The 22273-nt window shown below is 44.3% G+C and overlaps 1 protein-coding gene across 2 annotated transcripts; it reads left to right on the forward strand.

Moving 5' to 3' along the window:
• The first annotated feature begins 775 nt into the window (after positions 1 to 775).
• Positions 776 to 20473, forward strand: LOC131193492 (zinc finger protein 658B-like). 2 transcript variants are annotated; one of them, XR_009153921.1, is made up of 3 exons: positions 776 to 828; positions 4741 to 7531; positions 18801 to 20473. XR_009153921.1 is itself a non-coding variant. In XM_058173722.1 (2 exons), the coding sequence occupies exon 2, from the start codon at positions 5790 to 5792 to the stop codon at positions 7278 to 7280; it is 1491 nt and encodes a 496-aa protein (XP_058029705.1). In that variant the 5' UTR covers positions 776 to 828; positions 4741 to 5789; the 3' UTR covers positions 7281 to 8996. The 2 variants fall into 2 exon arrangements, 1 of the variants encoding a protein (XP_058029705.1); XM_058173722.1 differs by lacking the exon at positions 18801 to 20473 and having other exon boundaries at positions 4741 to 8996.
• Positions 20474 to 22273: the final 1800 nt, after the last annotated feature.

Below are 22273 nucleotides of genomic sequence, written 5' to 3' on the forward strand. Positions count from 1 at the left end.
TATTTTGCCTTTTGTTTTTTTATAAATCTGTTTTGGAAAGATTTCTACCAAATACAGATTATCACTTCCTCTTTCTTAGACCCTATTTTCTAGGCTGCATACTTTTTCTCTCTGTGTGATCTAATGGAGGCTTCCATGGAGGCCAATTTACAGAAGAAAATGGCATTTAGCACTTAGCAGATATACAATTTCCTCCTTCAGGAATGAACATGGCATGCTGGGTGCTCTTGGATGCAGCCCTGGCCAGCAGGAATGAAACTGGCTCCCCTGGAGTCTCTCACCTGATGGTGTTGCCATGTCCTAAATCCTTGAGAGCCACATTAAATAAATCATAAAGATTTGGGATGTAGAGAGGCTTTGATCTCCACTGAGACACACCACCAAGAAAACGTATTGTGTAATTCTGTTAAAAAAATCATTAACTTTTAGGGCTGAGCACATAGTTAATCTTTATCTTCATAAGTTTAAGTAGCATCACATTTCACTATTTCACTTGGCTCAGTTGCAAAGGTCGGTTGCTAGAAGTCAAAAATGACTTGATAGCTTTAATCAGTATAAACATCTTGCAGACCCCTTAAGTAGAGATAAGCGTTTCCTATCCGGAGATGGAAGACAAGAGGACAATATCTGTTCCTAGAAAGCAGACAATACAGTAGGCGGGCTCTGTGGTTGATTGTAAAGAGTTAAAACCATCAAGTACTACATTGCTAGAAAGGATGAGAGGAGCGAGGAAACAAAGTAACTTCCTTTTCCGGGTGACTCATGAGAGAAAGGTGGTGTGCAGAGCGGCTTTTGTGCTCTTGCGAGGGTCGAAGCAGCAGCTGGCGGGTGAGTTGAGGGCAGCAGGTGGGAGGAGAGTCCGGGAGCAAATCGGGCTGTTCGGTTCCCTCCACGGCCTGGAAGCAGAGAAGCAACTGGGCTGAAACAGGTCAGCTGCTGCTCCTGCTTCAGGTTCCTTCCCTCCCCAAATGGAAGCCCACTGGGGCTGCAGGCTGTGAAACTGGTGGCTGCAATTTTCTGCTGGTGGGAAGATTTGAAAAGTCTCTTTAAAGTTTAAGTTTGATTCTTTGGGAATGGCTATTGAGATTCCCTTCTATCTTGACCCTATCTACTGGGGTGTTGGGTATTCCTGCCAGGTTGGTGTCATCTCAAATTTGATGAGTTTGGTGAATATAAATCACCAGGACCTGATTCTCAGAACAGCAGGATTGGGAGGGAGCTGGCAGATGTTATCTCAGAACCCTTTTATCATATCCTTCAAAAATCCTGGAACATTGAGGATTGGAAAAGAGCTGATGTAGTTCCCATCTTCAAAAAAAGGGAAAAACAGACCCAGGAATCTACAGACCAATCAGCGTAAAACTGGTACCTGGGGAGATAATGGAAAAAATAATTTTAAAAAACAGATCTGTGAACATCTAGAAACAAAAAAAGTTTTAATTAGAAGCCAGCATGGATTTGTTAAAAACAGATCATGCCAATCGTATTTCATTCTTTGACAAAGTGACTAAATTAGAAGACCAGAGATGCTCTGGACATTGTATATTTGGACTTCAGCAAGGCATAAGATAAAGTAGACTACAACCTACTTTTTGATATGCTAGAAAAATGACGGATAGACAACATCACCAACAGATGGATTTATAACTGGCTGACAAACTGTACTCAACAAGTTGTCCTTCATGGTACTACATCTACATGGAAGGAGGTGAGCAGTGATATGCCAGACAGTTCTGTCTTAGGCCCAGTATTTTTCAGTATCTTCATACATGACTTAGATGAGGGAATAGAAGGGGAACTCATCAGGGGCGGGTTTCAAAGCCCATCGCTGCTGATTTGCTTGTGGGCGTGGGCGTGCTTGTGCGCCAAGCTTCTGTGCATCCGCAGAAGCATCTGGGTGGGTGGGGGGAGCTTCCCGCTCCCACCACTACCGGTTTGCCCAATCACTGAACTCATCAGATTTGCAGATGACACTAAGCTGGCAAGAATGGCCAACACCCAAGAAGACAAGCTTAGGATCCAAAAAGATCTTGACAGAGTTGAAAAATGGGCCCTATCCAACAACATGAAATTTAATGTGGAGAAAAGCAAGATTTTATACTTAGGCAGGAAAAATCAAAGGACCTTGGACTTCTAATGGATGATTACTTAAATATGAACCAGCAGTATGCGGCAGCAGCCAAAAAAGCTAATACAATTTTTGGTTATGTAGACAGAAGAATCACGTGAATGTTTCGTACTGCTTTATATAAAGCCTTAGTAAGACCATGCCTGGAATACTCAATGTAGTTTTCATCACCACATTACAAAAAAGATGTTGAGACTGGGCAAAAGTGCAAAGAAGAGCATCTAAGATGATTAAAGGCCCGGAGACTAAACATCAAGAATGGTTGCAGGATTTGGATTTGGTTAGTCTAGAGAAAAGAAGGATTAGAGATGACATGATAGTGGTATTCCAGTATTTGAAAGATTGCCAAAAAGAGGAGGGGGTGAACTTATTTTCCAAAGCCTCAAGAGTTCCCTCCATGTGGGTGTCGTTCCATTGAGGACTGCACATTGAATACAATTTGTCAGTGAGTTATGAATCCATTTGTGTGGATGGATGTCTCTGTGTCACATTTTTTTAAAATAAAAACTTACCATCTACTTTGTCAGATGCTTTTTATTGAAATCTAAGTATACCATGTGTAATGTATTTTACTGGTCCACTAATTTAGTCATTTTGTTGAAGAATGGAATAAGATTTCTTAGGCATGATCTGATTTTAATAAGCCCTTTCTTGGCTTCTACCGGTAGTTACAACTTCGCTTAATTCTAGGTGTTCTCAGATCTGTTGCTTGATTATCTTTTCCAGGATCTTCCAAGGTATTGTTTCTTACTTCCTTGCCATTTTCTCTCTTTAGTGGACCGTTTCCTTGACATTTTTCTTGTTATATATATGTTGAAAGAAACTTGTTTTTGTTATCTTTAACTTTTGTTCCAAGTCTTTGTTCATACTCAGCCTTTGGTTTCCTGACTTTATCTTTGCAGATTCGGGCTATCTGCTGATAATTCTGCCCTAGTTATGTGTCCCTCTTTCCATTTTTTGTACTTATCCTTTTTGTCTTTCAGTTTATCAGAGAGATCTTCATGCAACCATGCTGGCTGCTTCTTGGATATCTTGTTTTTCCTTTTTCGTGATATTGTGTTGGACTGGGCTTATATGATCATATTTTCCAGTGTTTCCCACACTCCTTGCATTGTTTTCTCTTTTAGGATTTTTATCTATGAAATATTGCTTCGGCTCTGAATTTATTAAAATCAGCTCTTCTAAAATTGAAGACACTTGTTGGATTATAGCCTATTGCTTGTGTTTGCATTATATTGAATTCCAGTAAGACGTGGTCACTTGCCCAAGGTTCCGACAACTTCAACTCCTTATATTGCTTTTCTATTATTAAGAATTAGGTCGAATATAGTTTTTCCTCTAGTTCCCTTTTGGATGACATAGTTGTCAGCTAAGTTGGTTAGAAATCTGTTTGATCTCCTACTTGCTGTAGAATTTGTCTCCCAGTTGATATCAGGGTGGTTAAAGTCTCCCATTACATCCTGATGTTGCCCTTTTGATATAATTTGTAATCCACACATGTATTGAAAATGACAGATGAATAAAATTTACAATTTTTTTACTTCCATTTCTTGGCAGTAAGAATGGTATTTCTTGTCCCGTCCATGCTTCAATTGAGCTTAATCCAGCACTTCCTAAAAAATAGCTGCTTGGTTGCACAGGTAGTCCTCACTTACCACTTCTTCCCTGAGCCTTCAAAATTCCTATGGTACAGTAGAAGCAGACGTGCACCTGGTCCACATAATTTGTGGTAATCTTAGCACTTGTTCAATGACCGTCACTGTGGTTTTAAAGGTTTAGGAAAAGGAGTTGCACCAATTCGGGTTCTGCCAATAGTTGCACATTTATGATGGCCGCGTCATCCCACACTGAGTTGTGACCTTCCCAGCTAGCTTCTGACAAGCAAAATCAATGGATATACTGGCAGGAAATTGCAAGTTACGGTCATACGAAATTGCCTTTAACAACTCACAGTAAGTTGCTTAACAACTACAAAGGAACAGATGTAAGTTCTGTTTGAGCTGCTTGGTGATGCAGATATCGTTTCAATTGTGGTAGGTTAAGTGAGGACGACTTGAGTGGGGATGTCCCCAGAGGGGTTGAAGACAGGATTTTCTGTTTTTATTTGCAGCTGAGGGCTTCCATGAGCAAAAGTGGTGCTTCAAAGCTTAGAGAGGCTTTCAGCATCATTTTATCAGTTAAAACCTCCACATCTCTAAATTTAGCTCAGAAGGTTTGACTGTAAACATTTTGGGACATTTTGTCAGGCTTGAAAGATGTAAATTTTCTCCATGTATACAAGTGTAGGTGGGTGTATCTGTATTTCTCTCTATGCATATATCTGCAATTATATAACCTATTCCCAGCACTTCAAGATATATTTGATGATAACACTTTGCATTGCTAAGAATTTATGATTGACCCAACTAAATAACTCAATTTGATTGAATGGATATTTGAACATGGATCTCAGTAGTATTCCATGTGTGATACGATCATCAATAATGTAAGTGATTATTCTAATATTGGGGCATGTTTGTTTTTTCATTGTAATATATACTTTTTTCTTTTTTCACATCATCTCTAACCATTTTTTAAACAATTAATGTTCTACTTTTCTTTGAATCTTACAGACAAAGAGGATGGCAATAAGAACACTCGGGACAACTGTAAATAACAAGCACTGTTGAAAAGGGAAGAAAATCAAGCCAGAAATCAAATATTTTCCATTTCCTTCAGAAAACTACACAATTCTCCTCTTCCAACAGCTGTTAGACAAAAGAGAGAAAATAAAGAAAGAATAAGCAAATTATACAGAACTGAAGGATACATTACATGAAAAGTGAAGGGAGATTATTTATCCTTCAGCAAAAGAGGGAAATATCTGGAGGTCACTGGGGAGGAAAAGGTCAATAGTAAAGTCACGTAGAGCAGACAGTAATTCAAGCCTCTCCCTGTAAGGAAGAAAACGGCTTGAATGAAAGCCACTAAACAAAGCATTGTCATATTTTATCCCTTCAAGAATATCATCTGTGGAAAAGCTCCATAGATTTGTCTATTGTGGGACAAGCACAGATTGCAAATCACAGCTGATTATGCACAAGAGGAGCCAGAGAGGAGAAAAACCATACAAATTACCTGATTGTGGCAAAAGCTTTGGTCACAACAGCTCCCTTGTGATTCATGGAAGCATCCAGACACAAGAGGGAAGCTAGTAAATGCTTTAGTGAGCATGGCAACATGATGCTACATCAGATAACTCACAGGGGGAAGAAAAGGTATGACTGTGCAGATTGTGTGAAAGTTTCATTAGAAATTCCCAGGTCATGAGACACTAAAGGACGGCACACAGGAATAAAAACCATTTGAACATCCTTTCTGTGGGAAAAGTTTCAGTGAGAATTCCATCCTGGTGAAGCACCAGAGAACTCACACAGAAGAGAAAACCTTTGAATGTCCTGATTATGGGAAAGTCACAATTCCAGGTTGGTGATACACCAGAAGACTCACATAGGAGAGAAATGTTTTGAATGTCCTGATTGTTGGAAAACTTTCAGTTATAATTCCAACTTGGTGATAAATCAGAGGAATCATAAAGGAGAAAAACCTGTTCAATATACTGACTGTGGGAGAAGTTCCAGTTCGTAATTCCCACCTGCCAATACATCAGAGGATTCACTCCATGGAGAAATCTTATGAATGTCGAGATTGTGGGAAAGCTTTCATTAGAAATTCGCATCTCCTGAGACACAAGACCACGCACACAGGAGAGAAACCCTTTGAATGTCCTATCTGTGGGAAACGTTACAGTCAGAATTCCTACCTGGTGATACACCAGAGGACTCACACAGGAGAGAAACCCTTTGAATGTCCTGACTGTGGGAAACGTTACCGTCAGAATTCCCACCTGGTGATACACCAGAGGACTCACACAAGAGAAAAACCCTTTGAATGTCCTGACTGTGGGAAACGTTACAGTCAGAATTCCCACCTGGTGATACACCAGAGGATTCACAGAGGAGAGAAACCCTTCGAATGTCCTGATTGTGGGAAAGGTTTTAGAGATAATTCCAGGCTGGTGAGACATCAGAGGAGTCACACAGGAGAGAAAACTTTTGAATGTCCTATCTGTGGAAAACATTTTAGTAATAATTCCAACCTGGTGAGACACCAGAGATCTCACACAGGAGAGAAACCTTTTGAATGTCCTGATTGTAGAAAAGGTTTTAGAGATAATTCTCACCTGCTCATACACCAGAGGACTCACGCAGGAGAGAAACCCTTTAAAATTCCTGATTGTGGGAAAGGTTTTAGAAATAATTCCAGCCTGGTGAGACATCAGAGGACTCACACAGGAGAGAAACCCTTTAAATGTCCTGATTGTGGGAAAGGTTTTAGAGATAATTCCCACCTGGTGAGACATCAGAGGACTCACACAGGAGAGAAACCCTTTGAATGTCCTGATTGTGGGAAATGTTACTGTCAGAATTCTTACCTGGTGACACATCAGAGGACTCACACAGGAGAAAAGCCCTTTGAATGTCCTATCTGTGGGAAAGGTTTTAGTGATAATTCCAGCCTGGTGAAACACCAGAGAACGCACATAGAAGAGAAGCCCTTTGAATGTCCCCTCTGTGGGAAAGGTTTTAGTGATCATTCCCACCTGGTGACACACCAGAGGACTCACACAGGAGAGAAGCCCTTTGAATGTCCTATCTGTGGGAAAGGTTTTAGTGATAATTCTAGTCTGGTGAGACACCAGAGGACTCACACAGGAGAGAAGCCCTTTGAATGTCCTATCTGTGGGAAAAGCTTTAGTGTTAATTCCAGCCTGGTGAGACACCAGAGGACTCACACAGGAGAGAAGCCCTTTGAATGTCCTGATTGTGGGAAAGGTTTTAGAGATAATTCCCACCTGGTAAGACATCAGAGGACTCACACAGGAGAGAAACCCTTTGAATGTTCTGGCTGTGGGAAACGTTACTATCAGAATTCCCAACTGGTTACACACCAGAGGACTCACACAGGAGAGAAGCCCTTTGAATGTCCTATCTGTGGGAAAGGTTTTAGTCATAATTCCAGCCTGGTGAAACACCAGAGGACTCACACAGGAGAGAAACCCTTTGAATGTCTTGACTTGGGAAATGTTACAGTGAGAATTCCCACTTGGTGAGACACCAGAGGACTCACAGACAAGAGAAATCCTTGAATGTCCTATCTGTAGGAAAAGTTTCAGTCAGAGTTCCTACCTAATGATACACCAGAGATTTTACACTGTGGAGAAATGTTTGAAATATTCAGTCTGTGGACATTACTTCAAGCATAAATCATCCCTTATTGCACACAAGATAATCCATATGAGGAATAGTAGATGAGTTTACAGAATGCTTGAATTTCATTTGTGATCTCCCATTGAAAGTATAGGTGAGAAATTGTTCGTTTGAATTTTGTCCTGATTCATTTTACTGAAATGTTTCTCAGGATTAAATGTGTAGGTGGAAAGAAAAGGAAAATGGAAATGGCTAATTACTATTTTCAGTGGGCCCTGGATTTATCCCTGTTGTGAACTTAGTTAGTTAGTTTTTGCGCATGTCCAAGATGGCGTCGCGCCGCTGATCTGGGAATGTGGTGGTGAGCCTTTTCAGGCTGGCTTGAGCCAGGAGGGACCCTTTGGAGATCTTTGGAGATCTTGGGTCCCCCGCCCAGGCCATGAAACATCTCCCCAGCCGGTGGGGTCCGCGGAGGGCTCCAGATGGCCCCAGACGAGGCCGGCCGGAGCGATTTTCTCCAGCGGCCTAGCCAGGCCTGGTCCAGTAATCGGGTGGGTGGCACCGGCAGCTTTATCGGCGGCAGCAGTGAGCCTTTTCGGGCCGGCGTGAGCATGGGGTACCCTTTGCAGATCTTGGGTCCCCCGTACGGGTGTTGGAGCATCTCCCCAGCTGGGGGATATACGGAGGGCTCCGGATGGCCTCAGATGAGTCCAGCCGGAACAACTTTCCCTGGCGGCCTGGCCAGGCCTGGCCCGGCGATCGAGCTGGTGGCGCCGGCGTCAGTGGCGTCGGCATTGGGCGTCGGTGGAGTGCGATGAGGGACGGCTGTAGCAGTGTGTGTTTTTTGCTGCCATGGTGCTGCGGCGGCCCCCGGGATTACTCTGTGCAGACGGGGGTGCCGATGATGCCGACGGGGGTGCCCCCCCTTTTAGAGAACTGGCCGGGTCACGAAGGGCGAGCACGATGGCATCGACATCGGCAGCTGAGTTGGCGGGATAAATGGCGGCGGTGGTGACAGCGACGGTGTTGGGGTGCTGATGCTGGTGCCCTGGCAGAGGTGTGGTCCTGGTCGCTGTGGCCCCCCAACGACAACGATGACGATGGTGAAGCGAAGATCTGTGCTATGGAGATCCCCCAGGTGAAGCCCATGTAGTCCATGGAATTTTGCGGACTCCCCCCCCCCACAGACCACTCATGGATTGCTCATAGAACCCCACCGAGCCTCAGACTGTTTTCCATCGGCGGCTGAATTAGTGGCCTCAATTTTTCGAGGCTACGGTGGGGATGTTGGGTTGGGTTGTTTTTGGTGGTGAGTGACTGGACTAGGCAGTGATTATTCCATCTGCCGCCTGAGACTGATTTCCATCGACCTGTTCCCACCCGGAGAGCTGGCGGTTCCATCTCGACCGGCTAGGATGGGACTATCCGCCGGGTTTTCATCATGCGGACTTTTTCAGCGGCTGACTTTCTTGGCCTGCAAGATTCCCCTCTCTCGCAGGTTTGGCCCTCCACGTTATCAAGGGCCCACCTTGATGACGGGTTTTGGAATCCCGAGAGGTGGCATGCTAAAAACAGGAAACTTAGGGGATTTTTAATTAAGTGTTTTAAGGGGAGTTTTAAGGGGATTCTTAAGGGAGGGAGGGGAATGAAGGGTTTGGGGGTGGTATAAAAAGCCCTTCGGGGGGTGGGATAAAGGATGGGCCAGATCCTGCAAGTGCTCGCGTTGCGGATAATATAGGTTCGGAGACGGGAATAGAGGCGGGTGCTCGTGTACCAGAGGGCCTTTCCATCGGCACTGTAACTGGGAGGGGCAGATATGGCAGAAGCAGGGGACCGTATCATGTTCGGAGAGTGCAGGATCATTATTTGCCAACGATCCCACTCTCCGGTCCCTCTGACTTTTCCCGTATTTCAGGTGGCCAGGAGCCTCAGATCCTGGATCTTTGGCTGTCGCTATGCAATGCCAGGTTCGTTGTAAATAAAGCCCCCCTCATCCACGATCTCATAAAGGAGGGGGGTACGGACCTGATTGGCATTTCAGAGACCTGGTTGGACACAGAAGGGGGGGTACCCCTTATAGAAATGTGCCCACCAAGTTTCTGTGCGTTTCATCAGCCGAGGATCCAGGGTAGGGGTGGGGGGGCAGTTGTTATTAACGAGGGTCTGTGGCCGAGGGAGGCCACTGTACCACAGATAGCTGGCTGTGAATCCCTCTTTGTGAAGTGGGGTCGGGGGATACAGGTGGGCCTGCTGATCACGTTCCTGGCTCCCTGCGGCGTGAGAGCGGCCCTGCCTGAACTACTGGAGGTGATAGCCGAGCTGGCGGTTGATACCCCCAGACTTATTGTTATGGGGGATTTCAACCTGCAATCGCTCGGCGAGGCATCGGCAGCAGCTCAGGAGTTCAGAGCCTCCATGACGGCCCTGATCCAATTAGTTGAGGGTCCCACTCACATTGGAGGAAACACGCTGTACTTAATTTTTGTCTCTGGACAGTGGTTGAGTGATTTAGATGTAAGGAAATTAGTCGTTCAACCCTTGTCATGATCGGATCACTCTCTTCTTCAACTGGACCTTCGAACCGCCTATCCCCATCGCAGGGAGTCGGAACCAATACGTTTGTTCCGTCCCAGGTGTCTGATGGACCCGGAGAGTTTCCTGATGGAGCTTGGGCCTATTCCTGAGACCCTGGCCCACGACTCAGCTGAGGAACTCGTGCCTTTGCAGCCTCTGACCCGGCGCTGCGCTCAACTGACCCCTTGGTTTTCCGAGGAGCTGAGAGAGATGAAGCGCCGGAAAAGACGCCTAGAGAGTGTCTGGAGAGCCAGCCATTCCGACTCTGATCGAACACTAGTAAGGTCTCATATTCAGACCTATCTAGTGGCGATAAGGATGGCGAAATGGGAGTATTTCGCCGCTCTCATTGCATTGGCGGATAATCGCCCAGCCACCTTGTTTAGGGTGACCCACTCCCTTCTCTCTCAGGGCGCTAGGGAGGACCCCTTGCAAGGTCGTGCTGAGGATTTTGGACAGTATCTGCTCAATAAAATCGCTTAAGATTCGGGAGGGGCTGGACACAGACTGGGTAGATTCAGACGGGGGGATGGGGGCAGGTCTTGAGGTTGTCAGCTGGGAGGAGTTTGATCCTGTGGCTCCCGAGGACATGGGCAGGATACTGAGGAGGTTGAGAGCAACCACATGTTTACTGGACCCGTGTCCCTCCTGGCTGGTACTGGCCACACAGGAGGTTACACAAGGCTGGCTCCAGGGAATTATTAACGTTTCTTTGAGAGAGGGTGTCTTTCCGGCTGCCTTGAAAGAGGCGGTGGTGAGACCCCTCCTCAAGAAGCCTTCCCTGGACCCGGCTGTTTTAGCGAACCACCGTCCGGTCTCCAACCTTCGCTTTGTGGCGAAGGTTGTTGAGAGTGTGGTTGCATACCAGCTCCTTCTGTTCCTGGATGAAACTTTTCTATCTGGACCCGTTCCAGTCCGGTTTCCGACCTGGGTACAGCACAGAGACGGCTTTGGTCGCGTTGGTGGATTATCTCTGGAGGGCCCGGGACAAGGGTTGTTCCTCTGTCCTGGTCCTATTAGATCTCTCGGCGGCTTTTGATACCATTGACCATGGTATCCTGCTGCGGCGGCTTGAGGGATTGGGGGTGGAGGCACCGTTTTTCGGTGGTTCTCCTCCTTCCTCTCGGGCCGATCACAGACGGTGTTGGGTTAGGACCAGGTTATTTACGGGACCGCCTACTGTCACCGTTTGCCTCCCACCGACCCGTGCGCTCTCATAGGAAAGGCCTCCTCAGGGTGCCGTCAGCCAAACAATGTTGGCTGGCGGCACCCAGGGCGAGGGCCTTCTCCGTGGGGGCTCCTACCCTCTGGAACGAAGTTCCCCCAGGACTTCGACAACTTCCTGACCTCTGGATCTTCCGCCGCAAGCTGAAGACGTATTTATTCTTCTGCACAGAACTGGCATAGAATTTTTTTTTAGTTTTAATTTTAATGGAGTTTTATGGTTTTAATGTATTTTAACTAGGGGCCAAATTGAATAATTTTTTTAATATTGGTTTTTATTGTATCTATCTATTGTTGGTTTTTATCTGGCTGTGAACCGCCCCGAGTCCTTCAGGAGAAGGGCGGTATAGAAATTAAATTAAATTATTATTATTATTGTTATTATTATTATTATTATTATTGGCGGGGGCAGAGGTCGACCGCGAGGCACCTCCTATGTGGGGTGCCACAGGGGTTGGTCCTCTCACCCCTCTTGTTCAACATCTATATGAAGCCGCTGGGCGAGATCATCCGTGGTTTTGGTGTGCAGTGTCATCTGTACGCTGATGATACGCAGCTGTACATTTCCACCCCAAGCCACCCCAACGAAGCCGTTGAAGTGATGTCCCGGTGTCTGGAGGCCATGCAGGTCTGGATGGGGAGAAACAGGCCCGCTCAACCTTCCAAGACCGAGTGCCGGTGGATGCTGGCATCCCGGTATAATCACCTGATTCCATTGCTGACTGTGGGAGGCGAGTCATTGGCCCCCACGGCGAAGATCCGCAACTTGGGTGTTCTGGATGCTCGGTTGTTGTTGGAAGATCAAACGACGGCCGTCGCCAGAGGAGCTTTCTATCAGGTCCGCCTGATTCGCCAGTTCGCCCCTTCTAGACCGGGATGCCCTATGCACGGTCACCCATGCCCTTGTTACCTCCCGCCTGGACTACTGTAACGCTTACATGGGGCTCCCTTGAAGAGCACCGGAGGCTTCAGGTGGTCCAGAATGCAGCGTGGGTGATAGAGGAGCAAATCGAGGCTCCCATATAACACCACTCCTGCACAGGCTGCACTGGCTTCCGTGATCTTCCGGTGCAATTCAAGGTACTGGTTACCACCTTTAAAGCGCTCATGGCATGGGACCTGGCTATTTACGGGACCGCCTACTGCGACCGACAGCCTCCCAGCGACCAGTGCGCTCCCACAGAGTGGGCCGCCTCAGTGTGCCGTCGGCTAGACAATGTCGGCTGGCGACCCCCAGGGGGAGGGCCTTCTCTGTGGGGGTTCCAACCCTCTGGAACGAAGTTCCCCCAGGACTTCGACAACTTCCTGACCTCTGGATCTTCCGCCGCAAGCTGAAGACGTATTTATTCTTCTGCACAGAACTGGCATAGAATTTTTTTTTAGTTTTAATTTTAATGGAGTTTTATGGTTTTAATGTATTTTAACTAGGGGCCAAATTGAATAATTTTTTTAATATTGGTTTTTATTGTATCTATCTATTGTTGGTTTTTATCTGGCTGTGAACCGCCCCGAGTCCTTCAGGAGAAGGGCGGTATAGAAATTAAATTAAATTATTATTATTATTGTTATTATTATTATTATTATTATTGGCGGGGGCAGAGGTCGACCGCGAGGCACCTCCTATGTGGGGTGCCACAGGGGTTGGTCCTCTCACCCCTCTTGTTCAACATCTATATGAAGCCGCTGGGCGAGATCATCCGTGGTTTTGGTGTGCAGTGTCATCTGTACGCTGATGATACGCAGCTGTACATTTCCACCCCAAGCCACCCCAACGAAGCCGTTGAAGTGATGTCCCGGTGTCTGGAGGCCATGCAGGTCTGGATGGGGAGAAACAGGCTCCGGCTCAACCCTTCCAAGACCGAGTGGCTGTGGATGCTGGCATCCCGGTATAATCAGCTGATTCCATTGCTGACTGTGGGAGGCGAGTCATTGGCCCCCACGGCGAAGATCCGCAACTTGGGTGTTCTGGATGCTCGGTTGTTGTTGGAAGATCAAACGACGGCCGTCGCCAGAGGAGCTTTCTATCAGGTCCGCCTGATTCGCCAGTTGCGTCCCTTCTTAGACCGGGATGCCCTATGCACGGTCACCCATGCCCTTGTTACCTCCCGTCTGGACTACTGTAACGCTTTCTACATGGGGCTCCCCTTGAAGAGCACCCGGAGGCTTCAGGTGGTCCAGAATGCAGCCGCGTGGGTGATAGAGGGAGCAAATCGAGGCTCCCATATAACACCACTCCTGCACAGGCTGCACTGGCTTCCGGTGATCTTCCGGGTGCAATTCAAGGTACTGGTTACCACCTTTAAAGCGCTTCATGGCATGGGACCTGGCTATTTACGGGACCGCCTACTGCGACCGACAGCCTCCCAGCGACCAGTGCGCTCCCACAGAGTGGGCCGCCTCAGTGTGCCGTCGGCTAGACAATGTCGGCTGGCGACCCCCAGGGGGAGGGCCTTCTCTGTGGGGGTTCCAACCCTCTGGAACGAATTACCACCTGGTATTCGCCAATTCCCTGATCTCCGGACTTTCCGACATGAGCTGAAAACATGGCTGTTTCATCGTGCAGGACTGGCCTGATAGTTTTAATTGGGAATTTTAAATGGGTTTTAAGGAATCAGCCTAAACTTAAATATTTCATTTTAAATCATTTTAGTGTTTGTAAAATTGTTTTAATATGGCTGTAAACCGCCCTGAGTCCTTCGGGAGAAGGGCGGTATAGAAATATAATCAATCAATCAATCAATCAATAAACAAACAAACAAACAAACAAACTGTGGTAATGGCGCAACGCACCACACGGCATCCTGCTGCAAGCATAACGTACACAGATATGACTCACATTCTTCTCTGCCTTCTCGGAAGGGAAGCAAGAGTAAAAGAAAATGCAGTCTAGTGGAAATGGTTGGAGTGCACTTAGAGGAGTTTAGCCAAAAGGAAAAGGATAACTGATAGTAGCTTTTTAAAACATTATTTCCTCCCCCCCAAAAAATCCTCCAGAAGTTAAAAGTTGTTAAGAATAATCTGGGTTCACAACCAAGGTTGTGGACTGTTGGGCAGAGTATCCTACACTTGAAAAGAACTGAGATTGGTGGTGGACAGTAACTGTTACTACACAGACAAACTGATAGGTTTGATATTCCTTTACTTTTAGGGAAAGGCAAAGGCATAGTCAAAAAACAATCCCAGGTCATACACATATAAAGCCAGTCAGTCAGTCTTCTTACCAACGCAAACAAAGTCTTTCAGTTCGGCAAACACAGTTCAACACACAACAGTCAGCATCTTGAGCAATCAGTAACTAGCCATGATCAAGAAACGATCATAAAGCTCAAATATACAGTTGCAGCATGTCAGCAGGTTACAATGCTGTAAGGTTCCTGTAGATTCCCCATAATTTAGTAGTCCTTTTATACACTGGCTACAGAGCTGAACCAATCAGGAAGCAGCACAGACTTAAAGCAATATCATGCCTTTCCACAAACATACATAGTTAGATTATATATTGCCTGGCCAACTAATTAGGCAAATAAAAATGTCCTGACATACTCCCCTTTGGACAGGTCAATATATAATGGCTTACAATCTCAGCCCATAACTCTCACAACATATTTTATGTCTGATCGCACCCTGCGGTTTTGTAAAATTATCGGCAATATTATTTTCTGACATACAATACTTCCGTTGTATGATACAACTTCCATTGTATCATATTATCCTATATACATTTAGGTATCTAATGTCAGTATATTTAGATCTGGTTTTAACAGCTAAACTAGTTGCCATTTTAATAGCCGCTTGATTATCTTCAAAAACAACAATTGGATTATTTACACTTAAACCAATATCTAACATCAATTGTCTATAGTAGATTAATTCTGTGCACAATCAAGACAAACAGGAAAATTCAGCTTCCAGTGTCGGCAAACTTATGTGCTTTTGCCTGATAGATTTCCACCCAATTAATATATTTCCTAACATTATTGCGATACCTGATGTAGATTTTCTCGTAGCTAAATCAGTAGCAAAACTAGCATCAGCATATGCAGTCAGTATAAGATCACAGTTAGGTTCTAGATATAAGGCGTAATGCATTGTTAGCTTCAAATATCTCAGTATCCGTTTTGCAGCTTGCCAATGCCTCTCAGTTGGTTCTGCATTATACCTAGCTAATTGGTTAACACAATAGGAAATATTAGGTCTAGACCAATTACTAATGTAAGATAAACTACCTATCAAGGATTGATATATCTCCCTGCTGAATACAGGACTTTGTATATCACCGTGTTTAAAATCCTGACTCATAGGTGTTTTTGCTGGTTTACACAGTTCCATATTGTAACGTTTCAGTAATTGGCTAATTTTACTAAATTGTGACAGTTTGTATCCTCTGGTTGTTTTCTTAATATCGAGACCTAAATAGTGTTTAATATTGCCAAGATTTGGTATTTTGAATTTCTTCTGCAACAAAACAACAAGTTCTTTTGCTTCCTTTTCAGTTTTAGTTATAATGGCAATATCGTCTGTAAATAAGAGTAAAAATGAAACCAAACCATCTTTCTTTCGTTTAAAGAGACATTTGTCCACTATACTTGCTCTAAAACCTATAGCATTTAATTCTTTCACTATACATTTATTCCATTCAAACGTTCTAATACCTAATGGTTTTTTCATATAGATATCATGATGCAAAGGTGCATGTAAATATGCTGTCTCAACATCTATGTGAGCGATCTGATATTCATTTTTTGCTGCCCACACAAACATTGCTCTCAATGTGGTTGCTCTCAAATTGGGAGCAAAAACTTCATCATAATCTTTATCAGACTGAGCAAAACCTTGAGCAACTAATCGCGCTTTATGGGTTACAGTTCCATCAGCACCGGTCTTCAATTTATAAGTCCATCTGCAACCAATTAACCGTTCTCCTGGTGGTAACTTAACATTGTCATACACATCTAACTCGGTTAATGAATTCAGTTCTCTATCCATAGCTTCCTTCCAAGCTAATTGATCCTTTTCAGGATACATCCTAATATTATAGTTAGAAGGTTTTATGTTTATTTGACAAACAACATTAGCTTGATACCTATCGGGTGGACACCTTACCCTTGTAGATCTAGGTAATACAGGACTCATAACTGGTCTTTCATCTAATTCCTCCCCTAAACTTTCTTCTTCTTTTATGATAGATTCTACTTCATCTATTTCATCATCAGGGGTATTATTGACTATTTGATAATCAATAATAACATTATCCTCCTTTCTGTAATTAGCTTGCTCAAGCTTATCCCAACCTTCATGCTCCAGGAACTTTGCACTAGCACTACAATAAATACTAGTGGTACCTGGCACCCAAAATCTAAATGACCTGTGATTAGATTCATACCCAACAAAAACATTTTCCTTGCTCTTGGTTGTCCCTTTCACCTTAATTGCGATGGTATTTGAATCCAAGCAGGAGCACCAAATGTATGTAGGTAGCTTAGATTTGGTTTTCTACCATGCCAAAGTGTAAACGGTAATTCACCAGTAGATGAATTCACTACATTGTTTAACACATGGTTAGCACACATTATGGCTTCACCCCAAAGTGATTCTGGTAGACTAGAATATTCTTCCGAAGGACTCAGGGCGGTGAACAGGCAAATAAAATACAAACAGAAACATACACCATAATTAAAACAACCCTTAAAAAACTGATTCAAATTAGCCAGAAAATTTAAAATAACATTACACCCCATAAAAATTACAAAATTTAAAACCCACAATTAAAATTTAAAATTTAGAATTTAAAATCAAGCCAGTCCAGTCAAACGGAATAAATAAGTTTTAAGTTCGCGGCGAAAGGTCCCAAGGTCAGATAGTTGTCGAAGCCTGGGGGGAAGCTCGTTCCACAGGGTAGGAGCCCCCACAGAGAAGGCCCTCCCCCTGGGGGCCGCCAGTCGACATTGTTTGGCTGACGGCACCCTGAGGAGTCCCTCTCTGTGGGAACGCACCGGACGTTGGGAAATAGAGGCCGGCAGTAGACGGTCCCGTAAGTGGCCGGTCCTAAGCCATGGAGCGCTTTAAAGATGGTAACCAATACCTTGAAGCGTTAAGGGTAATCTGGGTTCACAACCAAGGTTGTGGACTGTTGAGCAGAGTACCCTACACATGAAAAATGACTGAGACTGGTTGTATACAATAACAGTCACTTGCAGACAAACTGGGGTTTGATATTCCTTTACTTTTAGGGAAAAAGCAAAGACATAGTCCAAAAACAATTCCAGGTCATACACATATAAAGCCAGTCAGTCAGTCTTCTTACCAATGTAGATTTGCAAAACAAACAAGGTCTTTCAGTTCGGCAAAACACAGTTCAATTCACAACAGTCAGTATCTTGAGGAATCAGTAACTAGCCATGATCAAGCAATGATCATAAAGCTCAAATATACAGTTGCAGCATGTCATCAGGTTACAATGCTGTAGCATCCCTGTAGATTCCCCACAAGCCACAATTTAGTAGTCCTTTTATACATTGGCTACAGAACTCAACCAATCGGGACGCTTGCATGATGCAGCACAGCCTTAAAACAATATCATGTCTTCCTTACTGCAAACATACATAGTTTATATATTGCCTGGCCAACTAGTTAGGCAAATAACAATTTCCTGACAAAAACCATTTGAACAGCCTTTCTGTGGGAAAAGTTTCAGTGAGAATTCCATCCTGGTGAAGCACCAGAGAACTCACACAGAAGAGAAAACCTTTGAATGTCCTGATTATGGGAAAGTCACAATTCCAGCCTGGTGATACACCAGAAGACTCACATAGGAGAGAAATGTTTTGAATGTCCTGATTGTTGGAAAACTTTCAATTATAATTCCAACTTGGTTATAGACCAGAGGAATCATAAAGGAGAAAAACCCGTTCAATATACTGACTGTGGGAGAAGTTCCAGTCGTAATTCCCACCTGGCAATACATCAGAGGATTCACTCCATGGAGAAATCTTATAAATGTTGAGATTGTGGGAAAGCTTTCATTAGAAATTCGCACCTTCTGAGACATAAGACCACGCACACAGGAGAGAAACCCTTTGAATGTCCTATCTGTGGGAAATGTTACAGTCAGAATTCCCACCTGGTGATACACCAGAAGACTCACACAGGAGAGAAACCCTTTAAATGTCCTGATTGTGGGAAAAGCTTTAGTGATAATTCCGACCTCGTGAATCACCAGAGGACTCACATAGGAGAGAAACCCTTTGAAAGTCCTTATCGTGGGAAATGTTACACGCAAAATTCCCACCTGGTGAAACACTAGAGGACTCACACAGGAGAGAAACCCTTTAAATGTCCTGATTGTGGGAAAAGCTTTAGTGATAATTCTTACCTGGTCATACACCAGAGGACTCACACAGGAGAGAAACCCTTTAAATGTCCTGATTGTGGGAAAAGTTTCAGTAATAATTCCAATCTGGTGAAACACCAGAGATCTCACACTGTGGAGAAATCTTTGAAATGACTAATCTGTGGACATTACTTCAAGCATAAATCATCCCTTGTTGCACACAAGGTAATCATATGAGGAATAATAGATGAGTTTACAGAATGCTTGAATTTGTGATCTCCCATTGAAAGTATAGGTGAGAAATTGATTGAATTTTGGTTTGATTCATTTTATTCAAACGTTTCTCAGGATTAAATATGTAGGTGGAGGGAAAAGGAAAATGGAAATGGTTAATTTTCAGTGGGCCCTGGATTCATCCCTGTTGTGAACTGTGGTAATGGCGCAAGGCACCACACGGCGTCCTGCTGCAAGCATAACATATACAGATATGACTCACATTCTTCTCTGCCTTCTCAGGGGGGAAGCAAGAGTGAAAGAAAATGCAGTCTAGTTATTTGGTCAAAACAAAAATATCTTCCAGAATTTAAAAGTGTTTTAATCAGCTGAGAAACAGTTTGGACACAGCTTGCATGGGCTGCGCGACAAGCTATGCTGTGTCTGGCTGTGAGAGGCTGCAGAAGAAGTCAGGCGGTGGTGCAACAGGTGTCAGGGTTTGGGTGGCCTCCCTGCGATGGTCCTAAGGTAAGCGGGTAAGACATGCCCTGAAACTAAGTCCTGGTGCTTATTATGGGCCCAAAAGAAAATAAAACTGGGTCTTATTTTCGGGGAAACACGCGATATGTACATATGTATAATCTGTCCTCAGCACTTCCAAGTATATTTGATTATTACTCTTTGCAATTCTATGAACTCATGATTGACTCAAGTCAACAAATAAATTTCATAACTGAATAGGTTTTTGAGATGTATATTGAAAATGTAAATAATTAATGTAAGAGGTTAAGTTAGCCTTTTGGCAGCTTTGCCTTTTATTCTAATGTATGCCTTTGGATCTGTTTTTCCAGAAATATTGTGCAGCCATTTTATAAACCGTAATTAAACTAACCCTTTTATGTGAATCTTACACGCAAAAGAATGCCAAAGAGAGCACTGTGGAGAACTCAATCACAAGCAGCATTAAAAGGCAAAGAAAACCAAGGCAGCAATCAAAATCTTGTTAGTTCCTCCGGAAATCCCCAGAATTCTTCTTCTTCCCCAGCAGCTTACAGACAAGGAGGACAAAACCAGGAAAAGAGTTTTGAGCTGGACAAAAAAAGTAGAGTATCTGGAAGAAACGTATCAAAATATCAAGGGGCATAATTTCCTAGTTCAGAAAAAGAGGGAAATAGCTGGAAGTCAGCGGGAAGGATATGATCACTTGGACAGCCAGATAAGGCAGACCGTAATGGAGGCCTTGCCCTTTGAGGAAGGAAGCTGTAACTTGAATCAATGCTCCATCCAAGAAGGGATTGAGAGTATTTTTGATGTCCACATAAAACAGGAGTCCTGAAACTTTTTAAACGGGGCCAATTCACAGTCCCTCAGACTGTTGGGGGCTGGACCAGCTGGGTGTGCATGGCTTCTTATCATATGACTGGGTGGGCATGGACAATTTAGAGTCCATTAAATAGAATTAAATAGAATAGAATAGAATAGAATTTTTATTGGCCAAGTGTGATTGGACACACAAGGAATTTGTCTTGGTGCATATGCTCTCAGTGTACATAAAAGAAAAGATATGTTCATCAAGGTACAACATTTACAACACAATTGATGGTCAATATATCAATATAAATCATAAGGATTGCCAGCAACAAGTTATAGTCATACAGTCATAAATGGAAAGAGATTGGTGATGGGAACTATGAGAAGATTAATAGTAGTGCAGATTCAGTAAATAGTTTGACAGTGTTGATGGAATTATTTGTTTAGCAGAGTGAAGAATACACAGCAGCCTCCTTTTCTATTTTTTTATGAAGTTTTTGCTCTAAGGTAGTTGTTTTTTTACCGGGGGGTGGGTGGGGTGGGGTGGGGGAAAGAGGTAGGCAATGCCTGGGGAAGGAAAGACATGCTTTCCACTGGTCTCATGACTATATTTAAAGGGCCAGCTAATGTCAATGGTGTTGGGAGATTCATTGGTGAGGTGATAGTGACTAGATGTGTGATGTTCACTGGTGCAGTAACTGGAGTTGGTAAATTGACAGGTGTGGTGCAGTGATGGGTTTCAATTTTTTTTACTACCGGTTCTCTGGACATGGCTTGCTGGGCGTGGCAGGGAAGGATACTGTAACATCTCCATTCCCACCCCACTCCAGGCGAATGATACTGTAAAATCTCCATTCCCGCCCCACTTCAGAAGGTTACTGCAAAATCTCCATTCCCAACCCACTCCAGGAGAAGGTTACTGCAAAATCCCCATTTCCTCCCTGTCAGCTGGGACTTGAGAGGCAGAGACTAGATGGGGGCGGGGCCAGTCAGAATTTTTACTATTGGTTCTCCGAACTATTCAAAATTTCCGCTACAGATTCTCCAGAACTGGTCAGTACCTGCTGAAACCCATCTCTGGTGTGGTGAGTGTTAACAGAGAAGTCATGGACAAAGCAAGGGCTGGTTATGGTAACAGGGTGGCCTAAGCTCATTGGGCTGGAGATGTTAACCATGCTCAAAACATTGGCTGGGCTTCTCATATTCATTGCAGCAGCCACAAGGCGAGGAGCTGCTCCTTCAGTACTCGTGTCCTCCCCAATTGTCCGCAGCTGTGCCGCTTTCTCCAGGAAAGCAGCCATGTCCCGAGCGCGTCCTTTCACAGCCCTTTCATGGGCCGATTATGCCTGAGAGGTTCCACACTGGAGAAAAGCCTTATCAGTGTTCCCAATGTAGCAAAAGCTTTAGTCAGAACAGCTTCCCAGTTGTTCATGGAAAGGCTCACACCAGAGAAAAGCTCTACCAGTTGTTTCGATGTGGCAAAAGTTATAGCAAGTAAGCCAAGCTGATAATACACCAGAGGACTCACACAGGGAAACTGCACTTATGTCCAGATTGGGGGAAATGTTTCAGTCAGAATTCCAATTTGGTGATACACTAGACAACACACACAAGAGAGAAACCATATGAATCTCTGGTTTGTAGAAAATTTTTTTCGTCAGAATTCCCATCTGATGATGGACGAAAAGACTCAGCCATGAGAAAGACCCTCTGAATATCCAGTTTGTAAGAAAAATTTCAGTCGAAATTCCAGCTTGGTAATACAGTGAAGGATACACACAGGCAAAAAACCCTTTGAATGCCATGACTGTGGGAAAAGGAATGGTATTTGGGAATGGTTGGCATAGCAATTCTTTGGACTTCTGTCTGGAGGAAGGGAGAATTATCAAGAATGTTTGTATTACCTGTCTTGTAGGAGTAGCTGCACAACCACACTATTCAAAGACACACAGAGGTTATCCCCTTCACCAACCTCCACATAAAACAGGGGTCTTCAAACTTTTTAAACAGGGGCCAATTCGCGGTCTGAAAATGTTGGGGGGCCGACCAGCTAGGTGGGTATGGCTAAGACCTCATGTGACTGGGTGGGTGTGACTTGCACCCCTGGCTGGTTCTTGCTCTGTTGCACTAAGGCCCAAATAGTCCTATTTTGTTGGCCATTCCATGGGGAGGGGACATGCCTCCTCAGTCAGTTTCCTCACTGAAGAGGTAGCAGAGATTTCCAAACCCTGTCCTGATTGTAAC

Source organism: Ahaetulla prasina, chromosome 2 (genome assembly GCF_028640845.1).
Source record: "Ahaetulla prasina isolate Xishuangbanna chromosome 2, ASM2864084v1, whole genome shotgun sequence".
In the NCBI taxonomy this organism is placed as follows: domain Eukaryota; kingdom Metazoa; phylum Chordata; class Lepidosauria; order Squamata; family Colubridae; genus Ahaetulla; species Ahaetulla prasina.

Coding starts and splice junctions, on each gene's coding strand:
- LOC131193492 (XM_058173722.1), top strand. CDS start 5,790: ATGGAGAAATCTTATGAATGTCGAGATTGTGGGAAAGCTTTCATTAGA.